Source organism: Anguilla anguilla, chromosome 3 (assembly GCF_013347855.1).
Source record: "Anguilla anguilla isolate fAngAng1 chromosome 3, fAngAng1.pri, whole genome shotgun sequence".
In the NCBI taxonomy this organism is placed as follows: domain Eukaryota; kingdom Metazoa; phylum Chordata; class Actinopteri; order Anguilliformes; family Anguillidae; genus Anguilla; species Anguilla anguilla.
Window position 1 is genome coordinate 1,426,994 of NC_049203.1, and position 22,235 is coordinate 1,449,228.

The 22,235-nt window shown below is 49.6% G+C and overlaps 3 protein-coding genes across 7 annotated transcripts in view; 2 read left to right on the forward strand and 1 right to left on the reverse strand.

Moving 5' to 3' along the window:
• clint1a (clathrin interactor 1a) overlaps window positions 1-7,169 on the forward strand; it is a 24,090-nt gene extending 16,921 nt beyond the window's left edge. Inside the window, exons 5-12 of one of the 2 annotated variants that reach the window (XM_035411132.1) lie at window positions 626-790; window positions 2,549-2,729; window positions 3,162-3,387; window positions 3,879-3,978; window positions 4,238-4,315; window positions 4,515-4,735; window positions 5,808-5,979; window positions 6,791-7,169. In XM_035411132.1, coding sequence (XP_035267023.1) covers window positions 626-790; window positions 2,549-2,729; window positions 3,162-3,387; window positions 3,879-3,978; window positions 4,238-4,315; window positions 4,515-4,735; window positions 5,808-5,979; window positions 6,791-7,134 — 1,487 coding nt within the window. In that variant the 3' untranslated portion in view covers window positions 7,135-7,169. The remainder of the gene's footprint in view (window positions 1-625; window positions 791-2,548; window positions 2,730-3,161; window positions 3,388-3,878; window positions 3,979-4,237; window positions 4,316-4,514; window positions 4,736-5,807; window positions 5,980-6,790) is intronic. The other variant, XM_035411133.1, reaches the window with a different exon arrangement.
• A 3,787-nt stretch (window positions 7,170-10,956) lies between these two features.
• thg1l (tRNA-histidine guanylyltransferase 1-like) lies at window positions 10,957-20,095 on the forward strand. Of its 4 annotated transcripts, none has more exons than XM_035407564.1 (7): window positions 10,957-11,036; window positions 16,249-16,482; window positions 16,911-17,087; window positions 17,419-17,588; window positions 18,919-19,007; window positions 19,295-19,402; window positions 19,521-20,095. In XM_035407564.1, the coding sequence occupies exons 1-7, from the start codon at window positions 10,963-10,965 to the stop codon at window positions 19,677-19,679; spliced, it is 1,011 nt and encodes a 336-aa protein (XP_035263455.1). In that variant the 5' UTR covers window positions 10,957-10,962; the 3' UTR covers window positions 19,680-20,095. The 4 variants fall into 4 exon arrangements, with proteins under 4 accessions (XP_035263455.1, XP_035263457.1, XP_035263456.1 ...); XM_035407566.1 differs by lacking the exon at window positions 10,957-11,036 and adding an exon at window positions 15,762-15,961; XM_035407565.1 differs by lacking the exon at window positions 10,957-11,036 and adding an exon at window positions 15,763-16,084.
• Window positions 12,752-15,465, reverse strand: lsm11 (LSM11, U7 small nuclear RNA associated). Its single transcript, XM_035407562.1, has 4 exons — window positions 14,986-15,465; window positions 14,162-14,301; window positions 13,716-13,799; window positions 12,752-13,360 (listed from the first exon to the last, which is right to left on the reverse strand). Exons 1-4 carry the CDS (start codon window positions 15,425-15,427, stop codon window positions 13,007-13,009), a joined length of 1,020 nt encoding a protein of 339 aa, XP_035263453.1. The 5' UTR covers window positions 15,428-15,465; the 3' UTR covers window positions 12,752-13,006.
• Window positions 20,096-22,235: the final 2,140 nt, after the last annotated feature.

Below are 22,235 nucleotides of genomic sequence, written 5' to 3' on the forward strand. Positions count from 1 at the left end.
AGAGCTATCACTGTACCGGCAAGTACCTACCCTCTCCATATAGAGCTATCACTGTATCGGCAAGTACCTACCCTCTCCCATATAGAGCTATCACTGTACCGGCAAGTACCTACCCTCTCCATCGAGCTCTGTTAGTATATCAGTGGGATCTAAAACAGCGCTTTGGTGAGGGGGGGTTTGGGGGGGGCTTCAGAAACGGACCCCGCTGTCTGTCACCCCCCCTCCCCCACCCCCCCTCCTGTTGGCAGCTACGGAGGCATTCTACAGCACAGACCCCAGAGTATTAATTATCTCAGTCACTCTACTGAACACACCAAACAGAGAGAGCCAGCCCCACTCTGAACATAAGGGTGTGTGTGTCTGTTTGTGTGTGTGTGTGTGTGTGTGTGTGTGTGTGTGTGTGTGTGTGTGTGTGTGTGTGTGTGTGTGTGTGTGTGTGTGTGTGTGTGTGTGTGTGTGTGTGTGTGTGTGTGTGTGTGTGTGTGTGTGTGTGTGTGTGTGTAGACTGTGTGTGTCTGTTTATGTTTCAGTGGCGTGTTTTTTTAGGGGGTGTTGGAATCTTCCTCATCTTCCTCTTTTCCTCTCCTCTTCCCCCCCCCCCCCCCCCCCCCCCCGTACTCCGCAGACGAGAACGGGAAGGACCAGGGCATTAACGTGCGGCAGAAGGTGAAGGAGATGGTGGAGTTCGTGCAGGACGACGACCGGCTGAGGGAGGAGAGGAAGAAGGCCAAGAAGAACAGGGACAAATACATCGGGGTGTCCTCCGACAGCATGGGCGGGTTCAGATACAGTGAGTGTCTCTGATTGGACAGCATGGGGGAGTTCAGATACAGTGAGTGTCTCTGATTGGACAGCATGGGGGGGTTCAGATACAGTGAGTGTCTCTGATTGGACAGCATGGGGGGGTTCAGATACAGTGAGTGTCTCTGATTGGACAGCATGGGGGGGTTCAGATACAGTGAGTGTCTCTGATTGGACAGCATGGGGGGGTTCAGATACAGTGAGTGTCTCTGATTGGACAGCATGGGGGGTTCAGATACAGTGAGTATCTCTGATTGGACAGCATGGGGGGGTTCAGATACAGTGAGTGTCTCTGATTGGACAGCATGGGGGGGTTCAGATACAGTGAGTGTCTCTGATTGGACAGCATGGGGGGGTTCAGATACAGTGAGTGTCTCTGATTGGACAGCATGGGGGGGTTCAGATACAGTGAGTCTGCTTTAACTTGTGTTATGTGCGCACGAGAGTGTGTGCGTGTGTGAGTGTGTGTGTGCGCGCGCAGGTATGTGTGTGAGTGTGTGTGAGTGTGTGTGTGCGTGCGCAGGTATGTGCGTTCATGTGTGTATGAAGTGGGGGTTCAGGTGTATTTATCTGCAGCTTCAGTAAAACGGTTAAAATAAAACCGTCTCCTGATTGGCGCTGTTCTGCCACAGCTTTCATCTCTTCCCGCGACAGCATCTGGGATTTATGACGCTCGCCTTCGAAAAAACATCACAAACCTTCCTGTTACAGAACATATCTGAGATGGGTCTGTCTGATCGGGGGGGGTGGGGGGGGGGGGGGCGGGGGGGGCAGGGGTGAGGGGTCCCCAGCCATTTGATTAATTTGGGGGCCCAGGCAGGGCAGTGGAGCTCCATCAGTCACTCTTCATCCATACATCATTAATTCCTCCTCCTTTATCAGATCTGATTATCAAACAGAAAAAACGCTGAACTTCAGACGTCTTTGAATCGGTCCTGTGATTCGCCCGCTTAATTAAGCAGCGAGTGTTTGGATTGGTCTCTTAAGGCAGACACATCTGAAGCGCCCCATCACCCCACACACAAACTTTGAAGTTGAGGACCATCTTTCCAGCAGTGTTGCCACGTTTCTGATCCAGTTTGTCATTCGCTTCAAAATTAATTCAGTTTGTAAAGCGCTTTTTAGAGACTGTCACAATGACATGTTCTGTAGGAATGGGATCTCTGCAGTCTTTCATCCATCTTCATACTCTTTAGTTTCTTTCTCCGTTTGTCTGGAACACTTCTGAGAGCGTCAGTTAAAATGTGTTCATAGATATACATGTTGTATTTTATAGGTGGAAACGCATGTATGTATTTTACTAGCAAGGCGTCTGTTAAAGCTAAGAGTGCTCATTGGTCAAGTGTGTGCGTGTGCGTGTGTGTGTGTGTGCGCGTGTGCCTCTCTGTGTGCATGTGTGTGTGTATGTATGTGTGCGTGTGTGTGTGCGCGTGTGCCTCTGTGTGTGCATGTGTGTGTGTGTATGTATGTGTGTGCGTGTGTGTGTGCATGCGTGCCTGTGTGTGCATATGCATGTGTGTGTGTGTGTATGTATGTGTGCGCGTGTGTGTATGTATTTGTGTGCGTGTGCATGTGTGTGTATATGTGTGTGCGGGCGTGCGTGTGAGTGTTGTCAGTCTCTCAGACAGGTCTGAGGTCAGTGCGCTGACCCTCCTGAGCCCCAGGTTTTGAGGTCTGACTGATCCAGGATCAGTGCGCAGGCGTGTTTCTCAGGGTGCCTGTAAAAGCTCGTCCCGCCCCTCTGCAGCGGGAGAGCGGTACGACTCGGACCCCAAGTCCAAGTGGGACGAGGACTGGGACCGGGGCAAGGGCGCCTTCCCCTTCAGCGAGAAGCTGGGCGAGATCAGCGACAAGATCGGCAGCACCATCGACGACACCATCAGCAAGTTCCGCAAGAAGGAGCGGGACGACTCGCCCGACAGGGGCAGGTACGTGAGCCAGCCAATGGGCTTCTGCGTCACTGAAACGGGACTGCAGTCCAGCCAGTAGGGATCTGCGTCACTGTCAGTGAACTGGAATCCAGCCAATAGGGTTCTCTGTGACTGAAACTGGACTGCAGTCCAGCCAATAGGGTTCTCTGTGACTGAAACTGGACTGGAATCCAGCGAATAGGCTTCTGTCTCACTGAAACTGTACTGCAGTCCACCAATAGGCTTCTGTGTCACTGAAACCTGGTCCCAGCGCAGTTGAGTCAGTGCAGGACCAGCAGCAGCGCAGGCTAGTTTAACGTCAGCATTCTGGGTGGAGCCGGCGGGTGAGAGGGAGGGAGGGAGGGAGGGAGGGGGGGAGGCATTTGTGTTGGGGAGATGGACCCTTTCTATGACTGCAGGGTCGCATAACGTGTTCCGTTCTCGCCCCAGCGACAACGAGGAGGACCGCGAGCGGGGCACCCGGAACGGCCGGCCGGCCAAGTCCGAGTTCCGGGACGAGGAGGAGACGGTGACGACCAAGAGCGTGCAGATCGTGCAGGCCTCGGAAACCACGGCGACGCGCAAGCGGGGCGCCGTCCCGTCCCGAACCGTGGACCTGGGCGCGGCCGCACACTACACCGGGGACGGGCCCAGCCCCAGCTCCGGGGCCAGCGCGGTGAGAGAGCCGGGGGGGGGCACAGGGGGGCTCGGCCTGGGGGGGGGGGGGGCACAGGGGGGCTCGGCCTGCCGCTGTCCAAACATCCCGCACACATGATGCTAAACGCGGTGCTTAATGGGGCTTTAGGATGTCTGAACCATAGAGACGGGCCCCTGTTACCCACCCTGTGTCACCAGATTTAGCACAGAGCCCAGTCTGGAAAGTATTCCTGTGTGCTTGGAGGTGGAACGTATGACAGTGCACTGTCTGAAAACGATGAGGTTTGCAGTCAGTTCACGTTCAGTTTTGGGAAGAGACCAGGCCAGCACAGGTGTGGGGTCACAGCACACCTCTCTCCTTCGGTGTCAGAGCGGTCCCTCCCTGCTGATTCTGTGCCAGGCATCGGTGTTTTTTAAAGATTTCGATGGAAGGTTTTTGCTGCCCTCTGGTGGTAGCTGTGTGAAGTGCGGAGGTGAAGGTTCTGACTGCGCTCTGCTCCCCTCTCTCAGGCCCAGACGACGGAGGCGGGGGTCAGCCAGGGGTCCGGCGGCGGGGGTCTGGCTGACCTGCTGATGGTGGACTCTGCGCCCAGTCAGCCAGCGCCCACAGGTGAGATTACCTGCGTCTGTCTGCAGAGTGGGACTGTGGAGTGCACCTCAGTACCGCCAATACCCAGCGGTGCAGAGTGTCTTATTCACACGCTCTGGGGCTGAGCTGCAGAGAAACAGAGCAGGGTTTTACTGCAGAGCACAAAATGTCTGGCGAGAGCAACCCGTGTGTGTGAGAGTGTGTGTCTGTGTGTGTGTGTGTGTGTGTGTGTGTGTGTGTGTACATGTATGTTCTGATTTCTCTCTGTCACACTCCCCAGGGGCAGGTCCAGACCTGATTGGTGGATTTGCAGATTTCTCCTCTCCTGCAGCCTCTGCTACTTTGCCTTCAGGTACAGGTAGGTGTGGCCACCTGTGACTCCTCCCACATCCCCTCACCCACCCAATCTGTGCTGCCCTGCAGCCAAACCTGCCTGGTCTGGCATGAGCCCAGCTCTGCTCACCTGTGCAGCACTAGCACCCACCGCGCTGGGGCTCTAATGGAACTGTCCCCTCTCTGAGCTTCGCGCGCGTCTCACTCTGTGTTCCGCTCTGCAGCAGCCGGTGAGACCGGCGATTTCGGGGAGTGGAACGCGTTCCCCGACAGCGCGCCGGCCGCCCCCGCCGCGGCCCCCCCCCTCGCCCCCGCCGGGCCCGACCTCTTCGCCAGCATGCAGACCACCGTCACCCAGACGACCTCCATGCCCTCCGCTGACCTCCTGGACCTGATGGGGCCCTCCCAGCCCACCCTCAGCTCCTCCCAAAGCTTGACCTTCTCTGTGAGTGGCAGCCCTGGCCTCCCCTTGTCCAGACCACAGTACAGCCCGGCGCAGGCTGATGACATCACAGAGGGTCATTATTCCACACGACGACGGCAGGAACTCTCAGATTCTGTGATGTGCTTTCATTCGATTGGATGTTATATATTCTTAAGATCCTGCTCAGCCATTTGCCGTTTGTGCAGTGCATGGGCTACACGACGATATTCTGAACACAGACTGTGGAAAAAAATATGGCAGCCTCCATCCGAACCTCAGGCATTTGGCAGAGAGACTCGCACCGTATATATATTTTTGCATTCCATCCATTTATAGAGCTGGATATGAACCAAAGCAATGGAGGTTAAGTACTTCGCTCAGGGGTACAACAGCATTGCCCCACCTGCTCCCACCAATCGTGCGTCTTTGCATATGGAAATGAGGTGCGACACAATGAGTGTGTGATCTGGTCTTTTGGGTAGGGATGCACGTGTTCTCTTAACGTACCGTATTCACAGGTTTGTGACGGGGTGGGAACATGTTAAACAGAATCTTAAACAGTAGTTTAGCCAGAGGAGTGTGAGGCTGCTTGTGTGATTAGAGGGAGTTTAAACACAGCCCTGCAAATTCCATGTGCCCCCCCCCCCGCCCCCCCCGCGCCCCTAACCCCCCCCGGGGACTCGTCACCGCGCACAGCGCTATGGGGAGCAACACCCGCCAGTCAGAAATCCATTAAACTGCAGCGAGCCGCGGCTACAGCGCTGTGTGCATGTAAAGCGCCTGACCTACTTTCAGAAGCAAGTTTCTGTTCAAAGTAAGCCCCCCCCCCCCACCCCCACCACCACCACCACCCACCCTCGTAAGTTCCAAAAAGACTGGATTTCAAATGCCTGAATAGGATTAATTTGGAAAAAAGGCTTTTCTGGTGGTTCTCTTTAGTTCAGGATGGGTATTTACTGAATTCCAGGGCTGCCAGTTTGAATCGTGCGTGGCACAGCATGGCCTAGGCTCAGCTGAATCAGAGGGAGAGTGCACAGGACTGTCTTTCCTTCTCTTATTCTCCTTCCTCCCTCTTCCTCCCGCCATCTCTCAGGCTCTCGGGGACCCCCTGATGGCCCAGCAGGTGGGGGTACAGAAATCGGGGGGGAAGGCCGCCCTGCCCTCCACGTGGTCGGACCCCAGCGTCAACATCAGCCTGGACTTCCTGTCCCCGGGCATGCAGCCCCCAAAACCCTCTCAGCCCACCCTCAGCATGATGCAGCAAGGTGAGCCCCCCAACACACCCTACTGAACACCCCCTAACACACCCTACTGAACACCCCCCTAACACACCCTACAGAACACCCCCCTAACACACCCTACAGAACACCCCCCTAACACACCCTACAGAACACCCCCTAACACACCCTACTGAACACCCCCCTAATGCACCCTACAGAGCACCCCCCTAACACACCCTACAGAACACCCCCCAACACACCCTACAGAACACCCCCCAACACACCCTACAGAACACCCCCCTAACACACCCTACCCCCCTAACACACCCTACTGAACACCCCCTAACACACCCTACAGAACACCCCCTAACGCCCTCTACAGAACACCCCCTAACACACCCTACAGAACACACCCTACAGAACACCCCCCTAACACACCCTACAGAACACCCCCTAACACACCCTACTGAACACCCCCCTAATGCACCCTACAGAACACCCCCTAACGCACCCTACAGAACACCCCCCTAACACACCCTACTGAACACACCCTACAGAACACCCCCCTAACACACCCTACAGAACACCCCCCTAACACACCCTACAGAACACCCCCCTAACACACCCTACAGAACACCCCCCCAACACACCCTACAGAACACCCCCCTAACACACCCTACCCCCCTAACACACCCTACAGAACACCCCCCTAACACACCCTACCCCCCTAACACACCCTACAGAACACCCCCCTAACACACCCTACCCCCCTAACACACCCTACTGAACACCCCCCTAACACACTCTGTCTCTGTTGTGCAGGGTGTGTACAGATGTCTGTGTTTGTGTTGCCCAGGTGTCCAGGTTCCTGTTACCATGGTGGCCCAGAGCTTTGCAGGGATGAACCTCAGTATGCAGCCAACGGCGAACCCCGTCCGGCCGCCCTCCAATCCCATCATGCCTGGCGGCGCCATGACGATGGGGATGATGCCCAACATGGGAATGGGCACGATGGGCATGGCGCCCAGCGCGGGCATGCCAGCCAATCAGGGAATGATGGGATTGAACATGAACATGGGCATGGGTACGACCGGGATGGGCGTGGGGATGCCTGGCATGGGCATGGGTGCGGGCATCGCCTCTGGCATGGCACAGCCCAAACAAGATGCCTTTGCCAATTTTGCCAACTTTGGCAAATGATGCAGGACACGGGGTGGGATGGGGTGGGGTGGGGTGTGGGGAGTGTGGGGGTTTGGGGGTGGTCTCAGAGAAGCTATGAAACAGAGTTTATGACCATGAAGGATTCTGCATACGAAGCGTACCTGAGAAATCTCACACACACCGACAGGCCTCTGTCTGTTTTATATGTGCAGATATACATGAATGTGTGTATATTACCAGTGGCAGAAACCAAGGACCTGTGAGGGGAGGGGGGGGGGGGGGGGGGGGGGGGGGGGGGGGGGGGGGGGGGGTGTTTGTATGGGGCAGAAGTCTCCCGCACATTAAACCACAGAGCTGTCAGTTCTTCCTCCATTACAGAAATGTGTGTGAAATGGCGGTGGAGGATTGGGGGTGATCACTCCAAAAAATCTTGCAGAATTGCAAAAAAAAAAAAAGAAGAAGAAGCCCCCCCTCCCACCCCCCCCAGCCTCTCGGCTCCTCTCCCTGTTTTTAACCTTAAAATGCCATTCCGAACGTCACCGCCTGTCCTTGCTCACGATACGAATCCGGGTTGTCAGTTTGTAAATAGTCCTGGGGTGTGCAGACAGATACATTTAGCATTATACTTTCTGCCTGGTGTAATGGTCAAACTGAAACGACAAAAAAAATTATTTACTTTTTTTATTTTATTTTATTTTTCCGCCATTTGAGTGACAGCTGTGGCACAGCACCAATCTGTAATTTTGCCGTGTATAATCAAAATAGTCTTTATACTTTCAGATTGAAGTCCTGCTCTCGGCAGGTTGTTAATATTAGAAGTAACATTGAAAGGAGTGAGTGAGTGAGTGGGACTGGATGGCTGCTCTGTTTTAAGTAGGGGCGACCACAGTGGCCTTTTTCAAGGGTTTATTTTTTTAAATGAAAAAAAAAACAATCAGTTTTGCATCCAAATATGATTACCTGTAGAGATAGAAGGGTCTTTCGATGGGGGGGGGGGGGGGGGGGGGGCAGTGTTATGATAGCAGCAAAGGGTGCCTGTCGAAAAATCGGTTGCCTTTTTCTTTACAAAATGATCTTATAATAAAGAGATGAGCAACAATGCTGCAGTATTCATTAAAGACTGCGTGAGACAGAACCAATGAAGTGTGTGTGTGTGTGTGTGTGTGTGTCTGTGAATGCAGAGTGTTAAACGAGCTCACACTCGCACGCATTAACACTTTACTCATGTTTGTTTTCGGCTGCTGTTGGGTGGATATTATGAGCATTTTCAGCCACTCTCTTGTCAGAATGGAGTTAAGTACACTTTGTTTAACCCAACAAACCGTGCGGAGTGGGGCCAGCTTTAACCCAACAAACTGTGTGGAGTTGGGCCATTTTTAACCCAGCGAGCCAGCATGAAGAGGGCCTGGCTTTAACCCAACGAACCGTGTGAAGAGAGACTGACTTAAACCCAACGAGCCAGTGTCCAGATGGGCCGGCTTTGACCCAACGAGTCATGTGAAGTGGGGCCAGCTTTAACCCAACGAGCTGGTGTCCAGATGGGCCGGCTTTGACCCAGCGAGTCGTGTGAGGAGTTGGGCGTGACCTGGCGACCCGCAGTGGGAAAAGGGCTGGGTGAAAAGGTGGAGCAGCGGCCCGGAGTACTCACCGACCCCCCCCCCCCCCCCGGCCCCCATCACTGTGGAGGTGCAGTGCACACCCGCATACGCACAGACGCTGCTGCGCCAGGGCTGCAAGCAGCTCTGCCTTCAGACACAAGCTGTGACCCCCAGAGGCATGACGTCTACATTATAAATTACCAAATTTTATTTTATTATATTTTTTAAAAAGTTATCGATCCAGAGTGGGTAGTTTTTTTTAAATCCTATACGATGAAGTCCTTTGTGTGTTCTGTGGGGACGGGTTGAAGACTAACAACATTAGTTTATACCAGTGTGGGGCAAGACCCGGAAACCAAGGCCACCATTTGCCTAATAAATTTTAAAAAAGAACATTCTTTCGATCCATAAGCTCTGTTTTGATTGTACTCATATTGATCTTTTATGTATATCATTAAACCGTTAATTAAAACATTGTTTTAAGCTGCTTATTTCAAACGCTGCAGTACTGGGTGAGTGGGGTTTTTAAAGGCCTTTGAGGAGTGGTGGGGTGATTCAGCAGGAGGAGCTGGGTAGGGGGGGAGGAGGGGGGGGGGGGTAGGGGGGCAGGGGGGAGGAGGGGGGGGGGGTAGGGGGGCAGGGGGGAGGAGGGGGGGGGGGTAGGGGGGCAGGGGAGGGGAGGGGGGTAGAGGGGTAGGGGTGTAGGAGGGCAGGGGAGGGAAGGGGGGGTCATTGTCCTCGGTCTCTCTCGTGCTCTGATTACAGGCAGAAAACCCCGTTAGATGAAGGAGCACAGGGTGCCCTGTTTATCAGCCGAGCGCTTAATGCTGTATTTCCTAATTGGATCCAGATGAAGTCCGTATTGGGTGCATGAAGGGGGAGGGCGGGGAACATGAAAGCAGTTGGTTAATGGGGGGGGGGGGGGCTGGCTGGCTGTGTAAAGAGTGCTGCCCTGTGGCTTCAGTCCGTCTGTGACTCTTATTCCCGTCAGTCTCCCAGCACTTCAGTTGAGAACAAGGTGGAGGACTCTTTAGCCAATCAGTGACTTAATCACTGGCGCTGAAACACACTGAGAAACATCATACACCTGTGGCCCTGCAGGACTGGAGTTTGACACCCCTACCCTATGCCCTCTCAGTGTCCCACCCTCTCTGAGGCTCTGCCCAATCAGCAACAGGAGCTATCATCATCACTTTAGTGAGGGTGGGGGCACAGGTGCTGCCTCCCTCCTCCAGGCCCAACCAGAGAGACCCCCTCCCCCCCATCGCTCGCTCCTCTGGAATCTGTACTCCCCGTGACAGCTGGTCACTTAATGAATATGCATCTGCTTTAATAGGAGGACCTCGTTAAAAGTGAAAGGGAACGTATCTGAGCGGCAAGGCTCGTTGGGGGCGGAGCTTGGCCCTGTCACATGTCACTCTGGGCTCCAGCTGACATCTGCACCAGGGCCCTATTCGCGTCCTCTGCCCAATCCCATGATGCCCTTGGAGAGGGGACGGTGCCGGGACCCCACAGCACAATGCTCTGGGGTATGTTCTCTCTTTCCTCTCTCTCTCTCTCCATCCATCCGTCTGTCTCAGATATTTCTTTGTGTCTGGAAAGACCAGGCAACCAGAATCCAAAAGGGGGGGGGGGGGGTAAGTGGTCTTAATAGGAATTTAACCTCATTTTTCTCTGCAAGTGAAAGGCGTGTTTGACGGTAAGTAGGTCAAAGTGGTTAAATCTGACAGCGACGCATCATGGGGCCGGTTGACGTGCTGAGGACCGCGCGCTGGCGTAAAGCGGGTGCCGCCGGATCCCGCGGCCAGAGATCTGACGCTCCGCGATCTGCCCCGCGCTCACAGGGCACGCGGTCTCACTGCCTCTCTCCTTTCCATCCACATCTCTGCACTTTATTATGTACTGTTATTTATGAGATATTTATTCCACCTAAAACATCTGTCCAAACTTCGGAGCGCTGGTTCTCAATCTCGGTCCTGGGGCACCACTGTATCTGCTGGTGTCCTACCAAAATTACCATTCCAGAATTATAACAAGTTGCTATTATTTCTTAGGTGCTTTTTCATGTTTAAGAGGGGTTATTTACCTTGTTAAGACACATTAGGTAATACGAATAACGGTCTGATTTTTATGTGCTTGTTATGCTATATTGCAAACAATTACGTAAAAAGAGATGATAAAATTATTCCACTGATCAAATTAAAGACTGAGGTTAATCGATATGCTCCCAATTGTTCTATTGAACACGTGAAGTCCTGTGCGTGAAGACATGAGGAGGAAGTGGCGAGTTCACCAGGAGGCACGAGGATGCTGGTCCAGGGAGACACCGCTCGTAGAGACAGTGTAAGTACTGTGTTTGGATTTTCCCCGTGTTTTAACTAAACGTTTCCAAGGTAGGTCAAATGCGCACGGACCCCCCAGGTGTACCTGTGTACCAGTGCTATCGCTTAGAGCGCGTCACTTCAGGCGTCGCCTATGATGAGGGATATATGGTATAACCACGCAAACACATAATGTTATACTGCAAATACTAGCATTTTTTGACCCATGATACATTTTCAGCCGTAACCCTGCTGAAATTAACCCGGCTCAAAGGCTTCTCGCGCTCAGAATCTCTGACTGCTCCCTTGAGTGCGCGTGCCACCGTCTGTTCCAGAGCAAGGCACGCGAGTTTAGAGGGGAAAAGGCAAGTCTTTCGAAATTCCACGAGACGCAGTATCTCGTGTGATTACGGGTAATGTGCGCATTAAAGAGTAATCGCAATCAGCAACGTCAAAAACAATAACTTCGACTGAACGCCATTTGCAACTTTCTAATTTCAATTATTCATACTGCATTTTATGAAATCCATTGAGACCCCATCCCATTGTCATTTCTATCACAATAGACGGAGGAAAAGAGAATGAAATGGGACAGTTAAAACATGTTTTTCCTCTTTCTCTTTTGACTTGTTTGGAATACAAAACAAAGTATATTCGGCAATTGAATCAGGGTTGAGATGTGGATGGAGAAAGCACGAGACTGAGGTGCTTATATTTAATAGCGTCTACACCTGTACGTTTCGCAGTTAAGGGAGACGCACGGCCACACGTTGCTTGACGGTTTCTGTGAAAACAATTTCTATACTATTAATCCAGAAAAGCTACAATGCAGGTCAGATAACCTTTATATTAAATAATTAGTTCGGTCGAATAATGTTATGAAATAACCCCAGCAAACACATGCCAGACACTGAATAATTCTGTAACAATTTGATTCCTGCTTGAGGCAATAGTCGTTTGCCCGGCGTAAATTGTAGGCACCATCCCATTCTTGTGGTTAGTATGAAGTGTGACAACGTTGCTGACGGCTTCTTTTGGACCCGTAACCAATTTAAAATGCGAACTTTAACAACTAGATCAATATTTACACGGAAAAGCCCTCCAATGTGACACTATGAAATCAATACGCTCGCCTCAAGTATAAATGCAACGGTCCTTTATCAGACGGTTCCTCGCAACAGTACTTTCTCAAAACTCAGTCCGGGTTGCCACCTAGTGGCTACAGTTCGCTGCAGCAACAATCCGAGCAACTTCTTTGTTGGTGACACGATTTTCTGACAGAATCCTAACACTAAATGGTAAATGGACTGCATTTATATAGCGCTTTTATCCAAAGCGCTTTACAATTGATGCCTCTCATTCGCCAGAGCAGTTAGGGGTTAGGTGTCTTGCTCAAGGACACTTCGACATGCCCAGGGCGGGGTTTGAACCGGCAACCCTCCGACTGCCAGACAATCGGTCTTACCTCCTGAGCTATGTCGCCCCTCAATGGAGTGCCCCTATGTAAACGGTGCCAAAAAATACTGGAACTCATGTAAAATGATAAATTTACATGTCAATATTGCATGTTAGTTAGAAACAAATGTCCCTGAGAACTAGCCATTACAATTGTTATGTGCATCTTGTGGGGGCCTAGTTTAATACTGTTAATTTTAATTTCAATCTGACACAGTTCATATACCAAACATGCATTTTTAAGGGTATAAAGAATAAAAGAATTTCACCAGTGACATCCAATCAGGACATTTTATAAGTTTTATTTTCAACAACTCTGTGTAGAGGCAAAAAAAAAGTGATTTTCCTGATGCAGGAAAGTAAGATAACTCATTCCTGAATGGAAAGCTACAGTGGCTGTGTGTGTGTGTACCTGTGCGTGTGTGTATTTACATACACACGTGTACACCCAGGTCTTTTAAAGAGGCGCATGGACAGGGTCTGGCCTCCACACAGCTGTGGCAGGAACCGCTCGGTTACGCAGAGGTGAGGTTTGTGTCACTGCTGCAGGTTAATAATCAGGATGTTCTCTCCGCGGATGAAGAGCTGGTTTATGTGTCGCGTGTGCACCCTCTGATAGTCCACCCTGGACCCGGGCTCGTTTTTACTGGACCGGTTCTCCGCTCCGGAGCTAGGGCCCTTAGCACCCGCTCCCTGGACCTCTCTGTCCCGCCCTGGCACCCCCCGATCGGACCGGGACACCCTGGGGTACCCCCCCACGCCCTTCCTGGGGGAGCGGCGCAGGGGTGGGGCGGAACCGTCCCCTGCAGCGTCTGAGCGGGGGGGCTCGGGTTCGAGAGACCCCGCCTCGTTGGTGTTCCCTCTCTCCTGCAGCTTCAGTTGGTCAAAGAGCTGAAAAACACACAGACAGCAGCTATGAAACACATTCAGTCAGGGTGTGTGACAGTGAGTTGTGTGTAATTTGGTGGTGAATACTGTATAATGGTCTGGTGTACAGTAACAGTGTTGGTGTGATTTGTGTATACTTTGGCTGTGAATACTGTATAATGGTCTGGTGTACAGTAACAGTGTTGGTGTGCTTTGTGTATACTTTGGCTGTGAATACTGTATAATGGTCTGGTGTACAGTAACAGTGTTGGTGAGATTTGTGCATACTTTGTTGGTGAATACTGTATAATGCTCTGGTGAACAGTAACAGTGACGGTGTGAGTTGTGTGTAATTTAGCGGTGGTCGCTGAAGGCACACCCTGGTGACGGTGAGCGCTCGCTCGTGGTGAATGGCGTCTCCCAGGAGCGGCTTCCTGTACGTCTCGTCCACGTCCACCATCGCCTGTCATGACATAATACAACATTAGCGTAGCCTAATATAGCACAGCATAGCATGAACATAGCCTAACATAGCACAGCATAGCATAGCATAAACATAGCACAGCATAGCATAGCATAAACATAGCCTAACATAGCACAGCACAACATAGCATAGCTTCACCACAGACTAACATAGCGACACGTAAATATAATCACAGTATAACACAGCATAACAATAGCCTAACATAGCATAAGGACAGCCTAACATAGCACAAATGTAGGCTAACACAGCATAGCGTAGCGTCACACAGAGCCGGCAGCACAGGAACAGGCTCGTTACACAGGCGCATTGTGCGCATCGCGCAGGCAGAAGACGCCTCTCACCATGTTCCAGAACTTGTCGAAAGCCACCACAAAGCCGGAGCACACCCCGCGCAGCCCCTTGAAGGTGCGGATGTGAACTTTGACCCGGATCCTCTCCTGGACACAGCGATGCAGTTCTCCCAGTGGACTACCTGCATGCACTACGGAGAGAGAAAGAGAGCGAGAGAGATTCACTACAAACTGCACAAAGATTCACTAGACTGCACAGAGAGAGAAAGATTAACTATTGACTGTGCAGAGAGAGATTCACCACAGATTACCAATGTTCTACAGATTACAGATTATCACTACAGACTGCACACACTACAAATAGGTTATCACTACAACCTCTGCACTACCCACCAGGCCAAGGTCATTCTTTGATTCTAAAATTGTATATTTTACCCAATATCCAGGAGAAAACACTGGTTGCTCTTTATAACAATGTATGCTAAATGTCCAGGTCTGTTGCACACCGTGTGCAGCATCAGTACCATGCACTGCGCACAGAGTTTAGCATCCCACTTTGCACAGTCAGAGAATTTAAGTGCACACTCTGACGCTGCAACGTCTGTCACAACAAATTCTGCGTGACACAAATCTTCACATTATCCGCGCACACTTCACTGCAGGCGATTTATTATTTTACATTTTTGAGGTTTCAAAAATATGAAACTACGAAGCAAACCACAGTGTGCACCTCTCTGGTAACTTGACAAGCTAAATGATAAGGAAGTAAATGATCTTGCTAATCGTTGTTATGGCTAGTTATAATCTTTACATATTAGCAATGGAATGTCGACGGGCATGTTCAAAGCGAACAGTTAGCAAATGCTGTTACGTACGGGGCATCCTTGTCAGAATATTTTTTGGTGCCTTCTGTTTTCGGGGAGGCCTCTTGCGACCGCCGCTCTCTCCTTCCTCCGGTTCCGCGTTTACCATCAGCTTTTTCAGCCGCTCTATCCTCTCTGGGTCCGGGACGCCTTTCCTCGCCTTCCGGAGCCGTTTCTCCACGTTCTCCGGCTTGGCCCGACCGCGGCCTCCTTTCAGGAAACTTTCATACTCGGCGATGTTGTTGAAGCACTTAATGTCGGGGAAAGGCAGTGGAACCTGCGGGGAGTAGAGCGCAACCAAAGGATCAAAATTATCGGAACTGACGTCCAGCTGGGAGTCAATCTCGTCTTGTTCGACACTCCTGTCGTGCCCCCTTTCCGCAACATTGCTGCTCGAACCCGTTTCTCGCGCAGGATTCTGTTCTAGTCCCCTTTTTCTCTCTCCTTCCTCCATGTTTGAAAGACCCGCAGCTCTGAATCATGGGAAATTATCCCCCCACCCCCATTTTACTGCACCTAACCACCACTGGAGGGTACCAGAGGCCCCAGTTGTCAAGTGGTACGCCAATGTTTGGGAATTCATTCCTTGTAATTATTTCGTTCCATTCATATTTATAGGCTACCCGCTCCACATTTCTTCAACTAAATTCTGGAGCTTTATGTCGTTAATGAGCAAAATATTTGGTGCATCATCTTTTTGCGTCATATGACTATAAGACACTAACACATTATATGTAAGATATATGTAGTCTCGGAACGAACCGACGCACCAACTGTGTGTTCCGGTAGGACTGCATTAGTAGAAGGACTGATGTACCGTCCTGTTTTCAGAGTGCTAGTAGCTGCTAGCGGTGCCCGGTAGATGACAGACTCACAGAACAGTCGTGGACAGGCTGGTTGTGTCCGTGGAGATTTGTGGTCACTACAAGCTAGCTACAGATGATAAGTGTCATTTCACAGGATGTCCAGGAGACGTTTGATTTATTTGGTAAGGTAGCTAATAGGTAGGAAGTCACATTAGCAGGCATATTAGCTTCAGTTCCCACGTGGATGATATACGGTTAGGCGTTGCCAAGCCGGTGCGACCTTTTCCGTCTACTTGTAAGCATAGGTGAGCATGGATAATACTATTTGCATTTTATGCGATGCTAGCTAGCTAACAGTGCGGTATTGTCATTGTTGTTCTATGCGGATTGAAACACAACGAGTCTTAATTTTGGTTAGCTCAGATTATTTGGCTAAAGAATGTTTTTATGACGTTTTTATGTTTTCCAGGAATCCCATGTTCAGACGTGTATCATTTCTAAAAGTTCCTGTTCTGAACTTCATACGGTGTCCAGGCGGCGGCGCTGTGGTAACGAAGTGTGATCTTAAACCACTCGCGGCTTTTTGCACCAGCTCAGTGATGGCCAAGAGCAAGTTTGAGTATGTGCGCAATTTTGAGACGGATGACACGTGTCTGCGGAACTGCTACATCGTCGTGCGTTTAGACGGACGCAACTTTCACAAGTGAGTGGCCAAAAAGTTATCCAACGCAATGGTAACTGGGATTTCATGCATTATCATATGATATCAAGTCATATGGTTATGTTCAGTGCCAGTGCAAGTCTTTCAGCCTTTGGCAAATTATGGCAATAATTGAGCATCCTGGAAAGCCATGAAAATGTCTGGTCCAATATCCCACAGTTTATGCGAGACATGGAATATTATGTATTATTATTATTACTATTCACTGCAAGGGAAATACATCATTTGTTCTCAAACTGTCTAACTCAGTTTAATTTATTGTACTATAAAGTCTAGTAATGTTATTGATATTGTTACCAGATTGTTCAAGCCAGCTACCAGTCTGTTTGCTTAATTGGTTTATGGGGCACCAAGCTTCCCTGTGAAGCATATGCTCTTGAAGGCTCAGTGTTTTTATCGATCTGCGGCAGGTTTGCTGAGATGCACAACTTTGCCAAGCCCAACGACGACCGCGCGCTGGGCCTGATGACGCGGAGCGCGCGCTCGGTCATGGAGGACCTGGACGACATCGTCATCGCGTACGGACAGAGCGACGAGTACAGCTTCGTCTTCAAGAGGTCTTCCAACTGGTTCAAGCGAAGAGCCAGGTAGGGCTAACCGCGACTCTGTGGGGCTTCAGATCCTCTGTATTATATTATTGTAATAGTAATATAATATGTAATAATATTTTCTTCTTAAGCAGGTGTCACTTATTTTTTTAAAAATGGAATTACGAAGTTATGAAAATAAAACCAGACTTATTGCAGCTAACTCTGTGCTGTCAGAGTTTTTTTAGTGTATGTGTCAGGCGTTGTGGTAGCTTTCCACCGAAGAGCGGTTTGGACTGCAGATTGTAATTGGCAGAAGAAAAGCTTGATTCTGATTGGCTGCAGCAGAGGGCGAATGAGCACGTTTCCCGCTCTCTCCCTGTCCCTGCAGTAAGCTGATGACCCATGTGGCGTCCCAGTTCTCCTCCAGTTACGTTTTCTTCTGGAAGGAGCATTTCGGGGAGCAGCCTCTGCTCTACCCGCCCGGGTTCGACGGCCGGGTCATCCTGTATCCCAGCAACCAGAACCTGAGGGACTACCTGAGCTGGAGGCAAGCGGACTGTGAGCGTCACTTCCTGCCCGTCGCCACGGCGATTTCAATCACACCTTCATTGATCTCCTGTCACTGTCACCTTCATTAAAAGCCCCTCATGCACAAACAAGACCAGACAAATATGAGCAACAAGCACAGGATCTTATGGTCAGCAGACATTAGGGGTCAGAATCACAGGGGACTTCACAATACTTTATTATCCCGATACTTGGGTCATGAAAACAGAAATGAACAATGAAAATGGTGAGACTGCATCCAACTGCAGCTCTGCAATGTCAGCAGATATTGAGCAGCAGGTGTGGACCATCTGCAGTTTCAGACGGTGCATGTGTAACATGCACCAACACTGGTTTTACAACATCAAATATCTTAGTCGCATCAACACTGAGCTAGCTAAGCGGTTGAGCATAAGGGTTAAGCTAAGAGTGGAGAAGAACACTTTTTTAATAACCAACACAAGCTAGATGCTGCTGCTTTGGATTTTCCGACGACAAGTTATACCTCTGAGAAGGTGTTGGTATGTCTGAGCGACATGCTCAGGTTAAAATGTAGTAGTCACCATGATGTCTGCTGTTTGCATATTGCCAGCGATCTTATCTGTGGGTCTTGTTTACAGTAAACACTCTGTAGATCCCATAATCCTTATATTATATGGATGCACCGGTGTAATAGCAGGTTACAAGGTTTCTGCCTATCCAGGCATTATGAACTAAGTGGATGTAAATGGGCTAAGTGGTCATAAGTGCTCATAAGGGGTCATAAGGGGTCATAAGCAGAGAACTGCAAGCTGTGGAAAAACTGCAATCTAGCAGCCTCTGAATCTGAGTATGGTAACTAATTAGAGGGAAATTTTGCATTTAAATGTTTGCTAAATTGGAATGTTAAATTAAAGCTAAACATGAAGTGGAGAAATTTCTGCCTACAAGCCCTATGAATTTCTCTCCCTTTGTTAGTTATTCGATCCGCCTCCTTTTTGCATCAGTCTAATTTTAGTCCATGTGTGAGTCAAACATTTTGCTGTTTAGTTGGTCAAATTGTAGAGTCAGTGGTCATTTGATCTGTGGGAAACAGGAGAGCTGTCAGTAGCTCGTGCCGAACACAGATTCATTAGAAAAACGATGGAAGCAGCGGACATGCGAAGCCACTGCAGTGCACCGCTGTGGTGGTCCTGAAGGCCTTAGCAGTGTGAGAGACCTGCAGTGGGCCGCTGTGGTGGTCCTGAAGGCCTTAGCAGTGAGAGAGACCTGAACAGCGCTACTGGCTCAGAGATGTGTACCTTTCCCTGCTCTTCTTTAACACGCCCAGTCCTGGTTATAATTCCTGTGTTTCTGCCCTCAGGTCATATTAATAACCTGTACAACACCGTGTTCTGGAGGCTGGTGCAGAGGGGCGGGCTCTCCACCGTTCAGGCAGAGGACAGGTTAAAGGTACGGACACAGGCCTCTGGCCTCTGGCACACACACTCTGTCATAATCATTATTTTCATTCACCCATCAGGTCTGTGTGTAACCAGGCAATGTGTCGTATATTATCTGTGATGTAGACCTGTAATGAGATGTGAAGAGCCGTGTTATTTGGATCCCTGCAGTAACTCCTGCACACCTGCCAAAGTAAGAACAGTGTTCAGGTCAGCTGGCTGTGAGATGGGCGTACAGTGATGTTGTAACATTTGGGAAATGCACATTTAGCGGATTGTGATTTTTGTCCCTTTCAGGGCACCCTAGCAGCTGACAAAAACGAGATCTTGTTTTCGGAGTTCAACATAAATTACAACAACGAACCCCTGATTCACAGGAAAGGCACATCCCTCATTTGGGAAAAGGTAAGTTTTTAAATCCAGTTCTGAGAGAGAGAAAGAGAAAAGTGTACCCCGTCGCATTAGGAGCACAAACATGACTTCCTCTGGCCGTATTTATGGTTGTTTTACCTGCTTGTTTCAGGTGGATGAAACGACTACCAAGCAGATCAGGGTGTCGAATGAAGACAAGGAGGTGGCGGTGACCAGGAGTCGCAAACGAGTCTCCGCCCACCACTGTGACATCATCGGGGACCAGTTCTGGACGGAACACCCGGATATACTGGAGAGTGATGGCTGCTAGATACACGCAGCTAAACGTGGCCTGATTGGCTGCTTAACTGTGGGGCGGGGCACGGGGGAGGTGCAGGGCCAGACGTGGGTGGAGATATTTCTCTCTTAATTCCCACTGAACCAAAATATGATTTTAATATATCCCTGAAGGATTATAGCCTACTGCGCAGTTTAGTGACTTGAGAGAAATAAGAAGCAAGGCGGACCAGTCTGAGAAACTTTCCATGTTTTTGGACTCATATAAAAACAATTTATTCCCTTATTGCTGACAAAATCATCTTCAGTGGGAATTTCATCGTTGCATTATCTTTAATAAAAGTTCAGGATTTCAGCTGCTGTTTCAGCAGACTGTGGTCTGCAGTACCAAACGCCTGATTTTCCCAAATAAGTGTTTTTTTTATTGATGAAAAAAATGGTAGAGGTTTATATTGTATCTTTCTTTCATAAAGAAATAACTCATTTATGTTAAATATACATTTTTTGAAAATGTTTACTTTCAGCCCAGCACAATGTTTAAAGATAATTTAATTTAATCAAATATCTTGTCACCATGAATTGTATGATGAACGTAATCATGTAGCCCTGTAATTTGCCGGCTGAAAGTGCTTGGTGCGTTCTTCCTCGATGAGCGAAGATACCAGTAAGAGAAAATAACTACTGTGAGACACTGCTGAGCTACAGTGAATCTATTCTTCAGTAACGGCGCGCAGCCGTCTGGTGTCCTTGCGTGACCCTGCGACTCGGAGGGGGAAACCCCAATCGCTGCTACGTTAGCGCGCTAACGGCGGGAACCGTGAATGAAGCGTTTATCCCCCTGTCAGTCAGCAGGGTCACTATGGCGATTGTCACATGGAGACAAGAGCGGTCTAACGTTCATTTAACGATTCACAATCACTATTCCACAGAAGCGTTCAGCAAAAGCCGTTAAGGTGTAATTGTGGGAAGTTATGCATTTCCATATTTCAGACCTTGGGCTTCCCAATTTGCTTCAGTAATAATATTAATGTAGGACACAGTCATCAGTTTATATTGGAAAGCTGAAGCTCCTGGATATCTGCTGTAGCATAATGCTACTTTCTGAACGTTGTGATGTTTCAGGCTAGGGTAGCCGTGACACTGGTCTGTTGTCCATTTCTGATGGAATTTTAATGGAATGCATCAGTACCTGCTTTACTGTGAACGCCACCAGCCTGTTCTCCCAAAAGCCACAAAGAGTGGGAGAAAAAAAAGAGCGTGAACACTTTCGCAAAAAGAAATGAGAGATCTCGGGATTTCTCTTCAGAAGTCATTAGAGCTGTGCTTTTGCGTACTTCTGCCAGTTCTGAGAATGCACCCGTGTTCTGGATTTCCAGGTAATATCGATACTTTTGGTTCTGCGTTTCTTTTCCTTTTTCCAGAACATGTCAGATTTGCTCACTAATGAGAGAAAATGGCAGAGGTGTTGTACTGGAAGCCAGTCAACAAGGGAAAATATATGAGAGAGAGAGAGATAGATGGATGACTTCTTTCCAGAATGAATATCCATTCTTATTTATTTATGTTTTAATTTTGCTTGCAACTGGTAGTTCATCATCTTGTTAATTTATTAAGTTGCTACTTTCCATGTTTGTTTTATATATGATGATTTTTAACAGTGAATATTACGAAGCGCAGAAATAATGATGTAACGCTTAGGGAAACATCTTCCCTTGGTTTATCATTTGGCTTTTTATCATGTGTGGGTTACTGGTTGGCTTGTTAAGAAACTAATGAATCACTCAAAGTGCAGCTATTGCATTACCAGGAGGCTTCAGAAGCATCTGTAAGTGCTCGGAAGTATTTCCCCTTTTTCGAAAGGCGCAAATGAGGCTATAATTTGGTTTAAAAAAGAAACTGCCATCGAAATGTCCTGTGGCTCTCATCCACTTTTGCTGAACATCACAAGCGGTAATTTAAACAAAACCAGCATCGTGTGTTAAACAGCTCCTAGCAGTGTACCTTTTTAATGCTCTCAACGCTTTAAGGCTCTTACAGGCTGCAGGGCAGTAAAATGGGACCTTGCCTGCAGGTTCGACTCCCTGGTGAGACACTGCCGTTCTGCCCCTGAGCAAAGCACTTAACCCATTGTACTTAAGTAGCTGTATAAATGTAAAAACGTTAAGGCTGCGCACGTCGCTGTGGATGAGAGCGTCTCTTAAATGCAGATTGTGCCCGTGCTGCAGTGTCCACTGCCTCCAGTATCGATTCGGGAGAGCACAGGGGGAGCGTGTGCAGTGTCCACAGCCTCCAGTATCGATTCGGGAGAGCACAGGATCAGCGTGTGCAGTGTCCACTGCCTCCAGTATCGATTCAGGAGAGCACAGGGGGAGCGTGTGGAGTGTTCACAGCCTCCAGTATCGATTCGGGAGAGCACAGGGGGAGCGTGTGGAGTGTTCACAGCCTCCAGTATCGATTCGGGAGAGCACAGGGTGAGCGTGTGGAGTGTCCACAGCCTCCAGTATCGATTCGGGAGAGCACAGGGTGAGCGTGTGCAGTGTCCACTGCCTCCAGTATCAATTCGGGAGAACACAGGGTGAGCGTGTGGAGT

What these genes read in the sequence shown, in the direction of transcription:
- lsm11 (XM_035407562.1), bottom strand. Translation starts at nt 15,427, where the DNA reads ATGGAGGAAGGAGAGAGAAAAAGGGGACTAGAACAGAATCCTGCGCGA. An exon ending in TCGACAAGTTCTGGAACATG is followed by an intron (nt 13,800 to 14,161) that starts GTGAGAGGCGTC and finishes ATGTCATGACAG; the next exon opens with GCGATGGTGGACGTGGACGA. An exon ending in GAGCGCTCACCGTCACCAGG is followed by an intron (nt 13,361 to 13,715) that starts GTGTGCCTTCAG and finishes TGTGTTTTTCAG; the next exon opens with CTCTTTGACCAACTGAAGCT.
- thg1l (XM_035407564.1), top strand. Translation starts at nt 10,963, where the DNA reads ATGAGGAGGAAGTGGCGAGTTCACCAGGAGGCACGAGGATGCTGGTCC. An exon ending in ACACCGCTCGTAGAGACAGT is followed by an intron (nt 11,037 to 16,248) that starts GTAAGTACTGTG and finishes TATGTTTTCCAG; the next exon opens with GAATCCCATGTTCAGACGTG. An exon ending in AGGCAGAGGACAGGTTAAAG is followed by an intron (nt 19,008 to 19,294) that starts GTACGGACACAG and finishes TGTCCCTTTCAG; the next exon opens with GGCACCCTAGCAGCTGACAA.